Raw genomic sequence first — 21,792 nt, forward strand, 5'->3', positions numbered from 1 at the left:
TTTTTTTTGGTATTTTAATGTGTATTTTTATAATGAGACTTAATAGTCATCATTGTTGATGGTAATCTATCCATAATTTAGTTTTTCAGAGACCGCAGTCATCCAGGTGCTGAGAAAGATCTGGTTTGAGAGTACTCAAGTGAACCTTCTTGTTTATATAGATGACTTTCATCCCTGAGAAAGTATCTTGTTGGATGCTTTGAATCCACTGATTTACAGAACAGTTAGAAGCCAACATTACAGAATCAGAGAATCATAGGGAAGGGACCTCAGGAGATCATCTTGTCCAATCCCCTGCTGCAGGCTTCCCAGAGTAGGTTACATAGGAAAGCAGGTTTTGAAAGTCTCCAGAGAAGGGGAATCCTGTCTCCAGGCACCACTGAAAAGAGCCTAGTCCCATCCACTGGACTCCCATCCATTAGATGTCTACAAGTGTTGTTAAGATCCTCTCCAGCTTTCTCTTCTCTAGGCTGAACAGCCCTAGGTCTCTCAGCCTTTCCTCATAAAGGAGATGCTGCAGGCCACTCATCATCTTTGTGGCTCTCTGCTGGATCCTTTCTTGGAGTTCTCTGTCTTTCTTGAACTGAAAAGCTCAGAACCAGATACAGTACTCCAGGTATGGCCTCACCAGGGAAGAGTAGAGAGGGAGAGTCACCTCCAATTGACCTACTGGCCATACTCTTTTTAATGTACCCCAGGATTCCACTGGTCTCCTTGGCCACAAGAGTACACTGTTGGCTCATGGCCATCCTGTTTCCCTCCAGGAAAACCAAGTCCTTCTCCACAAGAATTCCAGCAGGTCAGCCCTTAATCTGTACTGATGTGAGGGTTATTCTTCCTTAGGTGCAGGACTCCACGCTTGCCTTTGTTGAACCTCATGGTGTTCCTCTCTGCCCAGTGCAGAGGAAAGCATAAGGAAAAGAGCCTCTTGACAAATATTATGTAAAATTGAAGCATTTGTGACAGTTCTAGAATGGTATTCTAGTTCTGTAACTTTTGTGTCTGGTTCTTTTTGAGTTACAGAGAGAGTTTGGGCTTACCTTCCAGCTTAGATTTCTGATTCTGAAAACCTCAGGAATTTAATGGCTGTTGAAGCACAGAAGGTGACAAGTGAAGAACTTGGAAAAATAAGTTTAATACATTAATCAGGATTTCCATATCTGATAGTTCCTCAGTTGTTATTCCCAGAAAACAAAGAGAGCTTATTTGTCCCTTCTGCTCAGTTTCTTTGGTATTAAGTGTCAACATGAAATGATTGAGAATCCCTGAGTGCTTAACGTAGCAAGAAGAAGCCCAGTCACTGCAGCCACAAGATCATCTCTCTGGTATGACTAATAATTCACTGCAAGGAATGACTCAACACCATACTTCTTTGCACTCATAGCCTCAAGCTCACTGAAGATCTCAACAGTGAGCGAAGAAATTCATGACAGCTAACAGCAAGCATGGCTAGAATCTAGCTGAAATGTGCACATGCTGTGTTCAAGAATATATGAAAAATCTCTCTTAGTACTGTTCCTCACCAGGATCTTGAGATGTTTTGGAGATGCTATTGCAGAATGCAACTTGCAGTCTTATAAGTAAGTGATTTCAGTCACAAAAGTTTTTATGGCTTTTATAAGGAAATTCATTCAATTTTAAGAACAAACATACTAACAATAATCTTGCTTTTCCTTTTAGCTTGTATGTTCATTTCCTCTTCCAGTGGCTGAAGTGATAATTATGGTACTGCACCACTTAATACAGAATCAGAATTACAGGGTTGGAAGGGACTTAAGAATCACGAATCTCCAACCCATTCTCAACCTGCCACAGAAAGGGCCACCAACTTCCACATTTAATACTAGACCAGGCTGCCCAGGGCACCATCCAACCTGGCCTTGAACACCTCCAGGGACAGGGCATCCACAACCTCTCTGGGCAGCCTGTTCCAGCACCTCACCACTCTCTCTGTAAAGAACTTCCCCCTGACATCCAACCTAAATCTTCCCTCCCTCAACTTAAAAGCATTTCCTCTTGTCCTGCAGTTATCTACCCTTTCAAAGAGTTGATTCCCCTCCTGTTTGTAGGCTCCCTTTAGGTACTGAAAGGCTGCAATGAGGTCACCCTGCAGCCTTCTTTTCTCCAGGCTGAACAAGCCCAGATCCCTCAGCCTGTCTTTGTAGGGGAGGTGCTCCAGTCCCCTGAATATCTTTGTGGCTCTCCTCTGGACCCTCTCTAAGAGCTATCTCTCTTGTACTGGGGGCTCCAGATCTGGACACAGTACTCCAGATGGGGCCTCACAAGAGCAGAGTAGAGGGGGACAATCACCTCCCTGTCCCTGCTGGCCACCCCTCTTCTGATGGAGCCCAGGATACCATTTGCTTTCCAAGCTGCAAGGGCACACTGTTGGCTCATGTTAAGCTTTTCATCTATCAAGACCCCCAGGTTCTTCTTCGCAGGGCTGCTCCCAAGGACCGCTCCTTCCAGTCTGTATGGATGCCTGGGATTCCTCCGGCCCAAGTGCAAAACTTTGCACTTTGCTGTGTTGAACCTCATCAGGTTCACATGGGCCCATCTTTCTAGCCTGTTGAGGTTCCCTCTGAATGGCATCCCTTCCTTATTAAAGAAAAGTAAAAAATATAACACTTCATGAGACTGTCTTAATATGTCAGTGTGCTACAACACATAATATGACGGTTATTCTTTGCATATGAAGATCTTAAATTTCTTGGCAAATATGATTTTTTTAGCATCTTAGAAAGCTTTTGTGAGGTGGGAACTAATAGCTTACATCTTCTTAGCTGAAACTCATTAAGAGGGCCAGAATTTACATCATTTATTAAAATGAAGACAATAAATCTATTACAAAGGAGGCAACCAGATATTGCATACTGCTTGCCTGCTTACACTTCCGATTATATGAGAGCTGCTCCTATTTTATGGTGTTGGCTCACAACAGCAGTAGTGGATGTTGGTGGTATTGCAGTAGTGGTTGAACTTTCCCACCAATATTCCATTACATGTTGTTGCCATGTGACAGATGGCAGCAGAGGAGCAGGCTGACAAATGGTGTCTAACATGAAAGTGCGCGTGAAGCAAAGGTGTGGAATTGAACTTCTCTGTACAGGAAAACTTGCACCTGTGCATTGCTGCTTGCTGAACATTTGTGGAGACCAAATAGTGCATGCGAGCACAGTGAGGTGGTAGTGGTGGTGCCATTCAGCAGTAGTAACAGTCACAGTGGGTCATCTCTGCTGGTGCAGATTGTTAGAAGTGCAGCATGCAGGCTTTTTTTCATTGTGGCAAAAGTGCACAGCTAATGGAGGTGGTTATGTTTAAAAATAGTGTTCTGTAGCTGAAAATTTTCTCTATCAAACAGTGTTAATGTGTATCTGTTGTAATTTCCATGGAAATAAATAGGAGGCATAACTTTTGGAATGACCTATGTAGAAAATACTCCTGAAATTGGATGTGTTTACAAACATTTTACAGCAATTTGTTTTCAGTTCTTCTGACTGATTCAGATCAGAGCCCATAACTTGAGCATTCCAGTGACTGCCCATGTTTCCTAACAAGGAATCATTAAAAGCTCATGTCATCCACAGGATTTTAAGAGCTGCACACTGGGGACTGAATTCCCAGGAAGGACACACCAAAATTGTGTGATAACATCAGAAAAACTGTGACTATGGAAGAATTGTACTTTTCTTTAGTCTTCAGTCTTTTCTGTCATGTCCAGCAGAAAAGAAGTGATAACCTCAGTGTCCTTTCTAACTGTCTTTCGTGGGAATATCTGGCAAAAAAGGAAGGGGTTAAATTCTCCTGCAATAGGTTATCTGCTTTGCAGTGAGGTTTTCAATGTTACCCATTCAGTGTGAAACCTTGATTTTGGTAATTTTTACAGTGTCTAGGGGAAAAACCATGAGCTAAAACAAAGTTCTTTTACTGAGATAAAATTCCACCATAATCTAACATGAAACTTTCTAACAGAACTAATGATCAGCTTCAATTCTTACAGCATCCCCTGTATTGCCCTGAATTCTTTTGAATGCTTTGCTTCATTTTCTATTTTCTAATTTCGTAACTTAAACGTGGGTCCTGACTATGACTGCAATAATAGGAATCATACAAAAGGAAAACACTTTTCTTTAGTGACTGTCAGTTTTAGAAAGTTTAGAAATAAACAATTTCACAAGGTTTTAAACAGCACTAAATGTTGTACCGTGGGATATTTACAATATCCAGCTTTAAGCACTCAAGATACCCTCAAGATTGTAAGAGAGATTTTATCAGAAATACTTTAGGGCACAGCTTATCATAGTACTGGGAATCATTTTTGACAAGAGCCTCTCTTCTGTCTGCTATGCAAGAACTGAGGTAGCCTGCCCCTACTACTAGCTACATAGCTCCTTTTGTTTCCCTTCCGCTGCTCTCCAGACTACTTAATTGTCTTGGTTTCAAAAACTGAAAACGTACTTACCTTACAGGTGTTATTTCTTTAATGACCTTGTACAATTAGAAAGTAAAAATTCCTTCATAGCCTTTCTGTGGCTCTTACAACAATGGCCAAAACGATTTGAAGGTTAGTCCCATTGTGTTTAAGTCATTTGTTTGTTTGGTCTTTCATAAATCCATTGTACATATTTGCTCTCAAGTGAAAAATCAGGCTCTGATTTTTCTCATTTTCAGTAATTGCTACTAGTTAACTTCAGATTACAGAAAATAATTTATAGAACATCTGCATGCAGTAGAGAGGAAAATGCTGTTTACTTTGTATGTTAGTGGATATGCAGTTTAAAAAGGTTCATGAGTTGCACCTTGCTTTCACACTCTGTTCAAACTCAGTAAACTTGAGTGCTTTTTTGCTGAATTTCAAAGATCTTAGTTAATCTATTCCACTGGTTATCTCTACAACTTCACTGAGGTTAATACCCTATTTAAGCTGTAATAAATTGCATTGGTAGCATGGTTCCTTATTGCAAAAGCTTGGCTCTAGGTACTGTTAAGCGGTTATTATAATTTGTCCTAAAGCTATTTATATTTATCTAGTACCTAATAACTTGATAGATAAATACATCAAGTATAACTAGTAAATAATGAAATAAGAGCCCAGCCAATCTTTACAAAGTATTTTCCAATGTGAAAGTAGAAGACCATAATAATATGAAAGAATCAGGTTGAATCGTATGCATTGTCAGATTTTGGAGCTAGCTGTCATGTTTCTGTTTCTGTTTCCATTTGTGTTTCCATCTGTTTGTTTCCGTATGGACCAGTCACAACACATCTGTCATTAAATTTGCCACTTGAAGGCACTGATAAGAAATGAAAATAACTTGACCTCCTGCAGTTGTCTCTAGCTGAGAAAAGCAGCATTCTTCAAAACTGTCTACACTTTGATAAATCTGCTTGAGGAAAAAGCAAAATAAGACTATAGACAATAATTAGTTAAGTCCTGAGTGCAAACTCCTGTGTGTAGGATGAATTATTTATCTATCTATTGCCAGATAAGTTCTGATTCTTGGACATCAATAGCTGATAGAGGAAAATGTTCTGATAAGAATTTTGTTTTCCTTTTCCTTTTCCTTTTTTTTATTTTTATTTTTTATTTATTGTTTATATTGAGGTCTCTTTTACAACAATGCATTTTCATAATTAGAAGTAGGATTTTCCTTTAAAATGCATTCAAAATGAGATGATATATTTATAAATTTCACTTCCTTCTCTCGAGCATTAACGTGCAGCATAATTTTATTTTTTAATCTTGAAGGACAGCGTGGAATTCAGTAAATGAATGTGTTGGTGGTCACATGGATCTTCAGTAAGTCTCCTATCTCCTAAGATTAGTTTTCAGCACTTCACTGACTTCTATCAAGTTTCCTTACAGCCCAAATGTTTGGTCATTTTTAAAGGCTATTTTGATTGAATTTATCCATGATAAAGGCTACCTTGATTGAATTTATCTATGAGATATTGATAAAGGAATTTCCACAATTTCAATATCCAGTTTTCTTAGTTAGATGGAAGGCTGTTGTAGCAAACAGGCAGTACCATCCCTTGCAAGGGGTTATGCTGTACTTTGAACAACATAAGTTGTCCATCACCTTCCCAGGGATGGAGGTAAGACTGATAGGCCTGTAGTTTCTTGGCTCAAAACAAATTAAAAATATAGTTTATCCTAGTGTCAAAAGTCAGATGCTCAGAGTCTCACTTGCTCTGGAACTACCTCTACTTTGGTGTTGGATTTCTTTTCCACTCATTCTTGCAACTACATTTCTCAGTACATATTTGATTGTATGGCGAAGACTGCATATCCAACTAACAAATAATTCTGCCAAAGCTCCACCTAAGAGTCCATGATTTTGACTGGCCTGCTGGAGCCCTGGATGGTTATCAGGTGCTAATAGAACACTGAATGCTAAACTTTGTGCAATTACTAGTTTTTGTGAACTCTGCTACCCACTGTGAGGTCCTTTTCTACTGTAAAACTAAGGCAGCCCATCAACATTGTTGAAACTGACCAAGCTGGATTCCATGAATTATGGTGGAAATCAGTGATTGAAAGACATAGCCTTCTGTTACACTCAAATCTTTCAATAGGTGTAATCATATAAATACTAAGAGGTTTAAAAGGAAATTCTTTAGAGAATATTAATTTCCTATGATAGTAGCCATCTTCAAAGGGAGTTATTTCAGGCTCCTTGAATGGCACTTTGTTGTCAGGATATTAGATGGTAGAGGTTCTGCACAGATATAAGGCACTGGATTTTTCTTAATTCTAAAGTAGTCTTGTTTAAGTCACAGTGCTGCTGTTGATAGTGCTCTCTTACTACTGCTGTTGCTCATCTCTACCTGCTACACCAGGCCCCTTCACTGCCAGGGCATTCTGCTTAGCCACAGCCAACAGCCGAGTGAGGGAGGCAAAATGGGAGGGAGCTTTGTAAGGGATGGCAGGCTGGGCAGGGCCATTACCTCAGTGCCTCCTGCTGTGGTATGATCATGGCTTACAGCCAATGTGGTGGCCTGGACACCTTATACAAAGGTAATAGAGCTCTCCTGTGAAATGTAAGTCTATACTTCATAGGTAAATATTGATAAATAGAGACTGTGCAGTATTCAGTAAGTTCTTTTTGCTAACTTTTCTTTCAGTCCCTCAGAGCAATGTTCAGTTCATATCCTCTCAGTCATTTTAAAATAAGAGAGAAGATAAGTTTTGCAATAGGAGAAATCAATGAAACATACCTAATGCTACATTAAACAGACCTTAAAGCCATTTTTTCTAAAGCAAGAAGGATATAAACGTGGTCAGAGTAAATCTGTGATCCTTACTCTTGGCATTGTTCTGGGGAGCAGAGGAAACGAGATTTTGTGGAATTGCCATTCATCACTTCACATTCCTGTTTGTGACATACAATGAGCTCACTGTTTTTCAAGGAGAGAAAGTCGGTTATTAAACAGTTTCTATTCAGGAAGAGAGACTAGAGGGAATATCCGCCAGTCTGCTGATCTAATTTTTGTAAGGTATTTCCCAATTTCTATCTCTTTTTTACTGTAAAGTGCAAATCAGATATAGAAAAATTTATTCAACATTATACAGTAGGAGGCTGTGTGTATCTGAAGTAAGGCTGGTTGTCTGTACAGTCATGAAAGCTCAGAACAGGCACACTGATTGCTGGGATCAAGCAGATCTGTTATCCGTGACTGGCACAATGCTCTAAGGCATAGTAATGAAGCACTGTTTTCTGCTGGTACATACAGTTCTTTCACTCTTTACTGCCATTACATAATAGAAATGAAAAATTCTCTACAAAAACAATGTAGTGTACAAATTATGTATTCTCTATGTTTTCCAGTTGTGGGAGAAGGGAGTATATGACTGGGACATAGGACAAAACGATGCAAAGAATGTGTGTAATTAGTAGGTAAGAGAGATATGATACTTGGAGCACTGAAACAACCTATATTTGAAATCAGGTTTCTAAGTGTCTCTGGAATACCCTTGTTCTTTTTGGTAGCCATTTTCCCAAGTCTCTCAAGCTGTGGCTATTTAAAGGATACAACGTCTTCATCCCAGATCTGTGACTGACTTTCTTGGCAATGTACCTCTGTTTCTCCCGATTCTAAGATTTTCCAAGACTTATATCACTATGTTTGTTTATTTCACTTCCTTCCTATGGAATCATCAGTCAAAAAGGTGGCAAGGAATAACAAATTTTTGTTTTTCATGTTATAATCTCTAAACTAATTGCTATTGTCTTTAGGAGACATATGTTCCCTCGGTCAACGTGTATCCCTCAGTCATGACCTGCCTGCACACCTTCGTGGGCAGGGATCCCACTCTCATTGGACCCCTCAGAACCTCTGGGCCCACTGGGTGATGAACCTTTTCCATAGAGTAAATAGCAGAACAATTACAATCTCTTATCAGTGCTTCAGGTGTCAAGAGAGGTCATATAAGACATATGAGACATTTCTCATCAGAAGGCTGAGTAAAGTGGATTGGGACTGGCATTTTAGATATGGGCTGGAAACAACGGTGCTGCTCTGGCTTTGCTGCATCTTTCCTGGTAAATAGGTCTTCCTGATTCTTGACCTTGTGCATGTAGGTCAAGGAGAAAAAATGTCTTGTCACAGAGCTAGTTGATATTTTAGTGATATCAGACACCAAGAAAGCTGAAAAAAAAAAATAGACTTTTGTTTTTGTCTTTTCCTGATTCAGCTTTTTCTGAAGCCTTTTAAGCTAAGAAGTGCTAAGGAGACAAGTTCCCAATAGTCAGATTCCCTAGAGAGTTAACATGGGAGTTAAACAAATGGATTAGTGAAGCTGTCTGTTAAGATAGACATTAGAAGTAATGCTTAGGTTTTTAGGTTTTTAGGTTTTTTTTTTTTTTCCTTCTCAGAGCAATCTTGAGGAAAGAAAGTTTTCCTGAAAAATGATGCTTTCAGGAGGCAGTACTACCGCTATTGCCTAAAAGCAGTAGATCTGATCTAACAATTAGGATGAATTACATCTGTAATTACATCTGTATATTTTGACAAAAAAAAAAAAGATAAACGAACCATTTTTATTTAAATTAAAAATCACACAGTATTTGCATCTGGAACTTTGGCTTGGCATGTAATGTATACATACAGCAGTCATCTTCGTAATAAATCATACTCATTTTTGAGACGCAGAAAAATTTACTTTTAAGCTATTGTCAATATCAAAAGGCGAAAAATTGAGGAGCTCACCTTTTGTGCCCTGCGCTTGTCTGCTCGTTGGTTCTGGTGGTAGATACGGCTGAAGTTGGAGACAATTACAGGAACTGGTAGAGCAATCACTAAGACCCCACTCAAGGAGCATATTGAACCAAAAATCTTGCCAGCTATTGTCTTCGGCACCATGTCACCATATCTGGGTTAAAGAAAATAAAACCCTTAGCAAAAACAAAATCTTTTTAAAGTATTGAATCTCAAGATAAATTAATTGCACAATAGATTTTACTTCTCTTGCAAATAATGCTTGATGGATATAATATTTTACACACATCCATTTGTTATACAGCAAACCTAGTGCTGGGCATGCATTTTTTTTTAATTTTAAGGTAATGTTTGGTATTCTGTTGATCAACTGTGAGCATGTGTTTTAGCTGCTCAAGTCTTCCCAAGCTGACTCTATTGTGATGAAGACAGACCTGCCTATGGAAAAATTCTCAGGGTCACAGTCCTTACTCTGTTTGTTTGATTGAAGAACTCACTGCTTTCCACTGATGAGATCCACGGGAGATCACTTGGTAAGTTAGATGTCAAGCTGAATAATCTATATTCTCACTAAGCTGATATAGAGCTTTCATTTAGGAGGGTAGTGGATTTTGGAACAGGGAGCCCAGGAGATCGTGAACTTTTTATCCTTGGAGATTTTCAAGACTTGGCTGAACAGAAATACATCTGACCTAATCTATTGTTGTTGATAGGATTTCTTTGAGTGAAAGGCTAGAAAATCTGCCCTCCAGAGGTCCCTTCTATAGTCTAAACATTTTTCCATGTAGCCAAAAGCAAACCCCAGAAACTCAAGCCACAAATGCAAACAATCAAGGAAACCTGAACTGCAAATCCTGGCAGTGTTCAGAATTACTAGGGCTGGAATTTACCACATTTCTTTATGATGCTGGATATTGTTTTTTTCCAGCAACTATATAATATTTCTCATAGCATTGCTGAGAAGTATGTAGAGGGATTCCCATGGCAGCTTATTAAGAGATATCAGCTATTTGCACTTTGTAGATTGCCATATTCTATAGAACAAGGATGTAATTACATACTGCAGAGTTTAATAAGGAGATACATTACCTGCAAGTACCATTCTGTTTCAACTGAGTTTTAAACTATTAATAAACACAGATTGTAGCATGTACAGAGACACAGCGTATTTTCTACTGCAGAGTTTACAACAATATGAAAAAAGGTAAGAAATAAAACTGCAGGAGGGACAATATTTGGAGAGTGCTATCTGGAAAAGAAAAGCAGTTCAGCAGGAACTAGAAAGATAAATAGAGAAGTTAGGGTGGAGTCTTCAAATTACATGGCCCAAATTGTGTCCATAATCATGAGAAGAGAGACTGTCTAACCATGGTTAGAGAACACTTTCTAGCAATGAGGGCTCAGCCTGTGTGTGAAGGAGATCATATATCCCCTTGTGGGTGAAGATGAATGACTTGAATTTTGTAAGATAAGAAGAAGGTATTTAACTCAAAGATTCAAATAAGATTCATCCAGGCAGACATAATATAGATGGACAAGTCTTAGTTTACTGACTGTGACTATGTTGTGCAAAATAAATGTTTAGCTGCTTTATTAGGCATGCCCAGGTGTAAAACGTTCACAGGAAAAAAGTACATTAATATTTGTACTAATAAAATAGAATTTCAGTGTTGATAATTGCTGATTTTGTGACATGCAGGGGTGGATTAAATGACATCATGTAATAGAAACCATCTTCTAAGTTAATGCTGCAGGTTGTCTCAATTACAGGATGTATAAAATAAAGAACACTGGAAAGAGAGCTTTACTAAGCTATTAACATTCGCGCCTTGCAACAAAGGGTATTTTTTGGTGCTTCTCTTCCTAAGCCAACGAGCCGTTCTCAGAGGTGAGATACAACTGTTGGGCATGTGGGTGGATAATCAGCTTTTCGAGGTCCCTTTGCTGAACGGGATCCCTGACACCTGACTACTGCACCCAGCTTTTTTCAGCAATGGTGAATGAGTGGAAGCACAGGTCTGCCCAGCACCCCCATGCTGCCCTGTGAGCACCTGGGTTTGATGGGTGGCCAGAAGTTTCCTCAAAAGGGAAGGTCTAGGATAAGACCGGTGGTAAACATTATTGGTTTACAGGGACTGTCAGAGTTTTGCTTCTTCCTTTAGGCTATGACCCAAGTATTTTCAGAAACTGAATTAAAATGTATCAACAGAAAGCTATTTAGAAGGCAGGATATATTTACACACACTTGACACAATCAGAACTTGAAATACAAAATTTATACACATCTAGTACTATTAGGACAGACCTATCAAACTAGATTACTAAGCCTATATTTAGATAACTAAAATTATCACTTGAAATGTGAAAGTGCTGAACCGTCATAAGCCTATATTGCCATCAATAGCTGCTGTGGACTGAAGGCATTTCTAGTTCTAATTTGGTTTGAAGTTGCTCAGGGATATACCACCCTGCTGAATATGTGACACCATAATTAGGTGAAAACTAATTCTGATGTTTTAGGCATGGTGATGGGAATTATAGCAGATACATGTCCAAAATTTCACTATTTATGTGTGACCTACCTAGGACTATGAGGAGACAGCTTTTCATGGTATTTCAGTGTAATGGAATTAAACAAACAAACAAACAAACAAACAACAAAAAAAGTTGTTTGATATGTGAAGGTATTTTACAATGTTTTTTAATCATTACTGAGCAAAATGAAAGGATAGATATATCACCTATTTTGAAATAGCTTGCTTTTATTTGTTTTTCAGCTTGAGTGAATTGTACTACAGTGACATTTTTCAAAAGTAATGCTGTTTGCCCACTGTTTAGTGCTAATAACACTTTTCACATCTTTAATAACCCTAATATAATTAGTTTTTCTCCTGTTGATAAACAGTTTTCGGGAGGTTTAGATAAAATTACATTCAGAAAATATGACTGCCAAGATATTACTCTACCTGTCCTGCATGAGAAATATGTTCACTCACTAAAGGAGATTTTACTACCCTGGCCAGCTTTGCTCTCCTCTGGGACAGTGACACAGATTTTAGTCTAGCATCGGCTTGACTAAAATTGAAATTCCTCCTGCTGGTTAAATTTTACCTTTAGTTGTACTTCGTATATCAGTGAATATCATCAGTGGAAGTGGATGACAGAATACGAAGGGAAAATTTCTCCCTTCACCTTATCTGTAACTGTCCTTGGAAAATCTGCACTTAAAATAGCCCAAATTTTAGACTTAGCTTTGTGGTTCTTGTATTTTAAAGTGGAAAAATTACGCTTGATCTGTAAATGTTGATTTCTGCCACAAATTTGATCTGTTCAGTGGTGGAAACACAACAAACATTGAATTTTATTAGGGAATTTTCATAGAGAGACTTCTCAAAAGGGAATTATTTCAGGGTTTTATGTAGAACTACTCTGCTTGTCTCCCTGCTATTTAGACTGTAACAGCAAACATATTCTCCTGTAAGTGTTTTGGTTTTTTTTCTCTACCTTCAATCAATCTTTTCATAGCTTTACATATAATCTGTTCCATTTATGTCTCATTGTGGCCAAAGCCCACATTGGTCTTTGGGCATTTATGATTTCTACTGACAATCTAATTTTGCAACATCAAAAGTGTCATCACAATATTGTAAACCCTGGATGAAGTGAGGAAAAAGAGATGCCATGTTTATCTGTGTTATCCGTCAGAGGCGTTCAACATTACCCAAAAAAGGAAGTGAAAAGGATGTGACAAACTAGATATGTCAGTCAAGTTTTATCAAATCACAAGTCAGAAACTACGTGACCAAATTAATGCATTGGTTTTATTGGACATTGTCCAGACAGGTCAGACATGTGCTACTGCTTCAGTCCACGGTTCTCTGTTCACTAAGGGATAGACTAAATGGATGGATTTAATGGAATGTGTGTTTGTCCCAGTTGTTTGTATCCAACAGGCAAGAGAACATGTCTGCACATTTGATTCTATATTGCAAGTGAAGACAGCAAGTCTTGCAAATAAACACTGGATCTTTAACCTGAGCAACAGGAGCATGATTTCTTATAGCATTGCATGACAGATGTGGAGGCTTGAAATGCAGACTGAACCACACATGGAAGGGTGGGCTTTGTAGGAGCTTGGGAAAAATGGATGTATTTAGAATTACAAATGCCCATTCTGTACCCAAAAATATTAGTACGTCAGAACTAACCTACAGACGCCGACCTGCCAAAGCAATACTGCTTTTCTAACTGTTGAGCAGAATACATCCAATGTTGCATACTGAGAATTCAAGAAATCCGAATCAGTATTTCTCTCATTTTCAGATATTATTCTTATTACTGAATCCAATGATGACTGCTTTTTTTTTTCTTGTTCAGTCTAAAACAAAAGATCTGTCATTATTTGAAACAACTCATACCCTTCAGCCATTTTTCCCTGAGCAGAGGTCTTTCGTTTAACAATCTTTATGAATGAGATTGACAATGCTGCTTTTTAAATGTCTGTTTGTTTGAACTCAGGAATCATTCTTTTTCAGATGAAAATTAATTGTATTCTGGAGAGTAAAATAATCAAAAGAATATTTCTATTTCTGTGTATTTTATATGCATTTCAGAGATTAAAAACGCAAATTTGCAATTGTTTACCATAGGCAGAAAATCCCCAAACATCCAACGATCTCAGCAGATAAATTCTCAAATTGCAGGAGATATATAGTAAAAATAAATCCAGGATGTGCACTTTTACAAAGATCAAATAATTTAGACTGACGTGAAAAATAAACTTGTCAGTATTCGGAACAGCGAGATGCAATAGCGCTTTCTGGCACTAGGGGGCATAAACACCATTAAAATTAAATGCAAATGCCTAAAACCATTTTTAATGCATGTTGCAAATACTTCTGCCCTCTCTCACCTCTTTTGAATTCATTTACATTCTTTTACAAACATTACGTTGATTGAGGTCTGTTGTCTGCTCCCATCTTATTTGCTGAAGAGGGAAAACCGGTAACGTTTTTATTTCCAAGCATGTAAAACGTATCACAAAATAATGGAGTTGTAAAGAAAAAAAAAAAGAGAAAGAAAAGAAAACACCAACAAAAAGTCGTTAAATTAACCTGGCAATATGTATTTTAAAAGCAAGGGAAAGTATGGTCAAAGAACAATGAAAACAGTAGAAGACCCGTGGAAACGAAACCATCTAATTAGAAGCCAGAGCTGCATATTTTTCCACCTGTGTGGCTGACAGCCATGTTTCTCAGGGGATTTGGCATGTCATGCAGGTAGAGCTCCAGCTTTTAGCACTGGAGGTGATTAATACAATGCTGGCAACCTGAGCTTTTTCCTTCAGCCCTGTTAGTTCTCTGCCTTCCCCCCCATTCCCAGGACAGGGCATATTCTCTCCTCTTCCAGTTGCTTGACAGGGTTGTTGGCCACTCACCTCTGTGGGATTGTGCACCTGCCCTCTGGCTTCCCATCCCAGCTTATGGCACTTTCCTCCTCTTCAACAGCCTCAGGCTGAACCCCAGAGGCTGCTCTGCAAGACTCTCCACCGAGATCACACAGCTGCTCATCGGCCCCTGCATTTAGGCAGCCAGCCACCCCATCAGGCATGCACGTAAGTTCCAGCACAGTGGAGAAAGAAAGAAAACTAACTCCCAGCCTCTCTGACACTAACAATAATCATGATGAATTTGCAGCCTTACCAAGGTCTTAAAATAGCCTAATGATTTTGGAAAAGTAATTTCTAATAATACAAAATATTGCTGTTAGGTATGAGATGTGAAACATTACAGACATTATTCCAAATTTTATTCCAACCTGGGGAGATTCTGAATGGAATTACAAATAATCTTTCTGGCTGCTTTTACTGCTGTGAAGGGCTCTCTGTTGCAACAGCCCACTCTTCTGCTCAGTACTGATGGACATGGTCTCCTCTGGGGTCCAGAATGCTGCTGCAAGCACCAGCCAGAACGATCATTCATGAATGATGAAGAGCACATCTGCTTCTCAAGAGCAGCCGTGCTCCTGGGCTTTCCAGACTGCAGGAGTGGAGTCCCTCTGGATGGTGACACACTGCTGCCCCTGCACCTGGCTGAGTTTGTGGTTCTGAAATATAAGGTTTCCAATGAAATGCAGGGATTTTTTGCATGTGCACTAGGGCTTTCATCCAAGAAGCTTAAGCAGATTTGCTGAGATGGGAGTTAGTATTTAGAGGTCATTAAAAAAAAAAAATCACAAAAAAGCTCTTGCATGGGAAAGTTAAAAGACCTGCCCATAGAAGCAGTCTCAGCTTCTTGCAGTAGAGATCCAGATGACTAATATCCTTCTGTTTTCCTTTACTGTAAAATATTAAATATGAGAAGATAAAAAATGTTTTGTGTTTCCTTTTTGTCATATCTCCCTCACTCCGTGGGGAAAGCTAACATCCTACCTGCTCATGAGCAGCTGCAAAGCACCAGAGAAGTGCAATCTTTGCTTAATGATGTATGGTAGTTATTTACATTACTAGGGCTACAGAGGGCTACAGCTCAGCTGACTTCCAATATGTCTGTTGCACCTGAACACCTGAACAGACATATTACTGAGGTGCAGGATTTTTTGGTGGTGAATTTTATTTTTCCCTCCACTTTTCAGAAGAAAAAATGTACTTTTTTTTTTTAAAGGTAGAAAAAGAATATTTTGGAATGGATCAGACAATTTTCATGAAGAAGAAGAGTGACATAGCAGAAAAATTGTTCTCAATGCAAAATTTGCAAACTGCCCTTCATAGTACTACCTAAATTACTGTGGTTCCTACAATCCACTGGCCATCACTTTTAGGGTATAATGGGGCATTTTCAGAGTTTTCAGGCCAATGGACCTTCACATGACCTACCTTGTTGCAACAGGCTACTGTGGGAAGGGCTGGTGTCCTTGTCATCCCGTGTGCACCTGAGAACAGGGCCCAAGCCTTCTGCTACAGGAATAATACTCATCAGTTGATCTGCCACTGTCTCCTTTTGAAAAGAGCAGCTGTTTAACCCCACCCTTGTACTTCTATGCACATGTGAACGAACAGATCTCAACCTGCTTCACAGACAGACTCTAGGACTATGCGATAGGCTTCGACAGAGAGCAAATATTACTTACGTGTTTTAGTACTGAGACTGTTGGGAAAAAGACCATCAGCCAAGAACAGAAACTAACCGTTTTGAGAGTAGAAAAAGCAGCAGAAAGTAACATCATAGAGATGTCAAATTATATTCCACAATTGCAAAATGGCATCCTTGTCTAAGGAGGTGCTGAAAATTGTTTTGAAGCTGTTCCCTGGAGCTTCCAAGCTACTTGGTGAATAATTTGCTGGCAAGTTGACTCAGATTAGTCATTTATTTCAACATTACATGCAACAACAGATAATTTCAAATGTTACTGGTAATAAGTTTAAGTGGAATATCTAAATAAAGATTTCAGCTGTGTTGCCTTAAGGAATCAACTTGTTCATTTGCAATCTGAAAAGTATCTAAACTGCATCTTAGAAGTGAATAGTATTTTTAAAAAGCTGCTGCACGTGAATCTGAAATGATCCAGAGCTTGATTTGGAAGAGTAAGACAAAATTCTTAACTTTATTTGGTTAAGAAAGCATAGTGGAGAGGAGAAGGTATGTAAAAAGTCTTAATTTCCTAAAACCATCTAGAGTCCTAAGAATAATATCTCTAATTAACATAGATTTCATTTATGACTTTGTTGTATTACTTCAGAATTTCAAGTCTTTAAGATCCCACAGTGATAAGCAGCAAAGAAATGCTTTCCTGGGTAATTATTCATGCTTAGTATAGCTGACAGAGGAACTGGGAATAATATTCATTAGATGGTCTGATGATGGTAAAAATGATAAAGGAAGATTATATTTTTCTTCTGTCACTCAGTTGCTTTGCATTTTCTGGGATCAAATGTAAACATTCTTTTTGCCAACAGTAGCAAAGTAAAAAAAAATAAATCTGAAAGACAGTCTTCACTACCACAATTCCAACTTACTTAAAACTAAATATTCTAAGGTTTTTGCTCCTAAGAATCTATGACATAGTACTTATTTAATCAGGTTGGATTAGCCAGCTCTTTCAAAGTTCAGAGATGAACAAAGAAAACGCCAGTAGCAGATCAGATCAAAGCTTCATCTAGACTAGCAATCAGTCTCGTAACCTTAAGCAAATAAACATATATGGAAAAAATACAGTAAATACACAATAATATCCCTGAATGCTCTTCCAGCCTCCAGACATTTACACCTCTGGTGCTTTTTGTGCTATTTGAAATTTCTTTATAGTTAGTTATTCTTAATGCATTTCAACATGATTTATTTTGTCCCCTTGAATCCATGCAGATTTTTAGCATTCAGGCAGTTCCTCAGTCAGCTGTCCTTGGCCTGCTTTTGACTCTTCTGATGGCAATTCCTTGCTCCATATGATGTCCCCAGGCAGGTCCTTGTATTTGACAAAGCAGCTGGTGTGTGATCTCCAGCCACCCTCCTCTTGGTACCTGCAATTTCACACCTCTTTTCCTTAAGTCTTTTCTATAGAGTCAAGTCCTGCTCTGCTTATGCAGAATCTACTCCCTGTTTTGCTCATACCATTTCCCCTTTTCTATTTTTTTTTTTCAAATTCTTCTATATTATTTGCAAGAAAACAAGACCAGAACTACAGTTTTCAAAGAAGAGGTATGAGCAAGTTCAGAATACCTTATTTTTCAGGTGCCAGCTTGGACAATAATTCATTATTATTCACAACATTAATATGTGATTTCTTATTCCTGTTATCTATCTGTCCAAAACTTAATATTTGTGGGGCTGGTATTTTGTTTTATATCCTAGATGTCTATCACTGACAGAAAACAGAGCTGTTAGGCTATTGGCACAGCATGGGGGCTGTGATGCCTGTCATGATAAAATCTTTACAAAATAACCATTGAAATGGCATCACCCAGCCCCCCTGCTACTCAGAAAAAGAAAAGGTACTCCTAGATTTGTTCAAACACTTAGGGTAAAAGGAATATATCTTTTTCCTGTGAATTCACTTTTTCTGGTTTTTCCTCTCTTTTTTTCCTCCTTCTTTATTCTTTCTGAAAACCCTTTTTTAGGAGAACAGAACTAAAAAAGAATGCAAAGTTAAGAGGCATATTTTTACGTGCTGTGGAAAAATAAAAACCAGGATTAACAACACTGGATAATCAGCATCTTCAATAAACTGGTACAAATACAATGGAGTAGAAAGAGTTTCCAGAAATCCCTACTTGAGCCGTTAACATCAGGACATAAAAAGTTCCACATCTAAAACCACTAATATCTCTAGCCACTCTTTGCATTAAAAGTTAGGAATGAATGATAGGCAATGCCTTCAAGTGAGGCTCTGGCCATAGCACATTGTAAAGACCAAATAAAGAACCCACATTACAAGTAGTAGTAAACCAGAGCAACGTGGGCTTCACTGACTGCACCATCTTGTCTGTAAAAAGAGTCCAGGCTCCATTAATTCCCAGCAGGGCAGGCTATGGCTTGAAACATCCTCCCTGGGAAATGATTCCAAAGGCAGTTACTGATCATCTCCCCCTGCCGTGGTTTATGTAGCCTCTTTGTTCCCTCAGACACTTCAGAAAACTTAGAAAACAGCCCATTCAATTCTTCCATTTAGTAACATTTCTCAGCATAGTTACTCAAATTAGGATTGTGCCATGAAACACAGCTTTAGGTTCATATTCCAATGGAATGTTTCCAATGCCCAAGGGTATGTTTTGATATGTGGCCTTGCCTCACTAGAGGTAAGTGAGAATTTTCCTATTAGTGGTATGCTCAGGTACAGCCGGGGTCCATTGTTCTTATTTCATCCCAGAAATATTGCTGAAAATGTTATGTAATTAATTTATCCTACAGATTTTCTTTCAGATGCAATATTTGCGTTAAATAGCAGCAAAGTCCAAACAAAGCATTTATCTTCCAATCCATCCCCAAGTTTCTCGAGTATATTAGCCATCAGCATGCCAAGCATAAATCACATTAACACTAGAAATGCACTGTGGAAGTCTGCAAGGAGAATCTTGCCTTTTTTTTGTGACAGCTACTGGGCACAACACAGGGATCAGTGAGCTGATTTCACTTAGCAATCAAACCCAGCTGCTCAAGTGAATCTGAAAGAAGAAATGGTGAGTTCAGCCACTGCTAGCATTAGGTCTGTCCAGTGCTCTAATGAGCATGCCAAGATCCAGGGATGATTTCCACCAAACCTGGTATTTCATATGCTGTCTTTTTTTTTTAAGCAAACTACTAAGAGTATCGTGTCCTCAGCACCGGCTTGTTGTCACCCTTTTGCTTGTAACTTAAAAAAAAAAGCACGCTAGTTTAACTTCCATGCATTTAGTCCCATTAGCTGGAGTTTAATACATTAAAAATACTGAAAGTCAAAATATTTCAAAAGTTTTCTTGAAGCGATAAACAGAAATACTTTCTTCTCTTTAAAAGCAATCAGAATCCTTCTTTATCCTTGCTTCTGTTTTATCTCAAAGATTTTCACCTCGTTTCAGAAGTCTTTTGTACCATCTTCAGCACTGGTCAACACAACTACCAGTGGACCACTATTATTTTTACAATCCTTCAAACAAGCTGAGAAACACAAAATAGTTTGTGTCGGTGTAACACTGCTATTGACCTAAGTCTTTAGGGTTCTGGGGCAAAGACCAAATGCTTTAGCTAATTGTTCTTTAATACTAACAGTACATCTGTTAAAACAAGAATAAAAACTACTCTCATATATTTTCATGCACACATTCACAGACACATAAATATATATGTATAATACTTTGATAAGGCTAAAGCTAAACTTCCCCCTTAAGGTAGTAAAAATGTCTTTCATCTGTGCACAGGAAGATTAATCACAGTCCAAGATCCTAGTGTCCCTTTCAAGCTTATAGTCAAGAGAGTAATTTTTTCTGAAAGCTTCTACTGTTATTTTGCCTCTGAAATTCATCTCTTTTCTCTTTCATGACAACCTTGTGCCTTACTATTTAGAAAATACCCGATAAAACATATCAGTGGAAGTTATCAGCTAAAACAGAATATTTGCTATTTTTTTCCCCTTGGTCTAACTGTATTTTCCGTTCTTTCCCAAATTTCAGGGGATTTTCTCTGGGAAAAAATGAAACAATTCATGTACTTCAGGTCTAGAAAAACAAAAATCCTTTCTGAGCTCACTCAAGATTCTTCACAAGTCAGCTTTCCATCAGTGCTAAATCATCACACACCTCCCCAAAACCTTCAGAGAAGGAGGAAGTGCTATAGCATTCAATCCTCTTAAGTTTCCTCACAGAGCAATTCATTTCAGCTGAGCATAGTTATATATCCTTGCAAAGAAACCAAAAAGCCTGTGTGAGCTACTCACTACACGAACAGCTTAACCCTCACCCTCCCAGCTGCCATGCACTGTCTTGGCAAGTTGAAAAGGCCTGGAACTGCAGAGTTTATATGATTTATATAGGGAAAACTGTACTTAGTAAAGATTCAAAAAATTCAAAACAATTGAATCAATAGTTGGGAGACTAAAATCCTCTCTGTCAGATAGTGTAGTATTGACTTTGTCAAGGAGTGCTTCATCACTACTGTGGCTTTGAGTCTTGATTTGACTTTTAATGGATAACTTTTCGTATAGAAACTTTACAGAGTTTGCATTTAAAAGCATTATAGAAAGGATGTGTGGCAGCTTGTAAACTCCATTTCTGAAGGATCCATGAGAAAATTCAAGGGTTATCAGTGATCTCTGAAATGTGTGGTTTTGAAAAGGCTTTAGCAGAATAATTTTAAACATTATATAGAACAGAGACTTTATTTAAAAAAATGGAGAAAACACATGGAAAATTGACTTCCTTAGTACCTATTTAAAAATAGTAGATTTCAGCATTATCAAGCATTATGACTGAATGAGTAAGAGAACTGGTTGTGAGATACAGAATTTTTCAGTTTCGGGACACAAGTTCAAAGGAGAATATTAGTGGTGACAGGAACTCATTGTCATGTCTTTGCAGTTTGTTAACATTTAGAGATTCATTGGTGGCTTGAGTCCAGTTACTAGCACACAGGAGGTCACATTACAAAACACATTATCAAAACTGGCAGAGATGGGCACACCCATTTCTACTCTACATAACTTGCATTCACTTTCAGTGTTTGTTTAAACATATCTCGAGCTTTGTGGACAATATGCCAGATGGTCAGTGGTAAAAGTTAGAAATTGTGAAATTCATGTGGGACTTTTTGCCCAGAGAGATATGACTGTTGCTCCATGCTCAAGAAATCTATCAATACAGAATGCTGGAGAGAGATTTTTCTCAATCACTTCCTGTGCAGGCTGTTTTCATAAAAGATTGAAATATTCAAAAAACCAAGTCTCAGATTTGATAAAATGATAAAATGAATAATTTTTATTAGCAAATGATGACAGAGAGAAATACTTTACCTGCCAACACTAGGTAAAGCTTTTGAAGACTAGAACTTTCATGGATAGTCAAACCCTTCATGACAGAAAATGTTTCTAATACTAGCTCTCCAGCAC

At 38.3% G+C, this 21,792-nt stretch overlaps 1 protein-coding gene and 1 pseudogene across 1 annotated transcript in view; both read right to left on the reverse strand.

Moving 5' to 3' along the window:
- The window catches only part of KCND2 (potassium voltage-gated channel subfamily D member 2), a 346,823-nt gene that overhangs the window by 10,540 nt on the left and 314,491 nt on the right, over positions 1-21,792 (reverse strand). The window contains exon 2 of the mRNA XM_019612404.1: positions 9,214-9,376. Within this exon, the coding sequence (XP_019467949.1) occupies positions 9,214-9,376 (163 nt within the window). The remainder of the gene's footprint in view (positions 1-9,213; positions 9,377-21,792) is intronic.
- On the reverse strand, positions 5,989-7,444 carry LOC109365637 (annotated as a pseudogene).

The sequence above is a fragment of the Meleagris gallopavo genome, chromosome 1 (genome assembly GCF_000146605.3).
Source record: "Meleagris gallopavo isolate NT-WF06-2002-E0010 breed Aviagen turkey brand Nicholas breeding stock chromosome 1, Turkey_5.1, whole genome shotgun sequence".
In the NCBI taxonomy this organism is placed as follows: domain Eukaryota; kingdom Metazoa; phylum Chordata; class Aves; order Galliformes; family Phasianidae; genus Meleagris; species Meleagris gallopavo.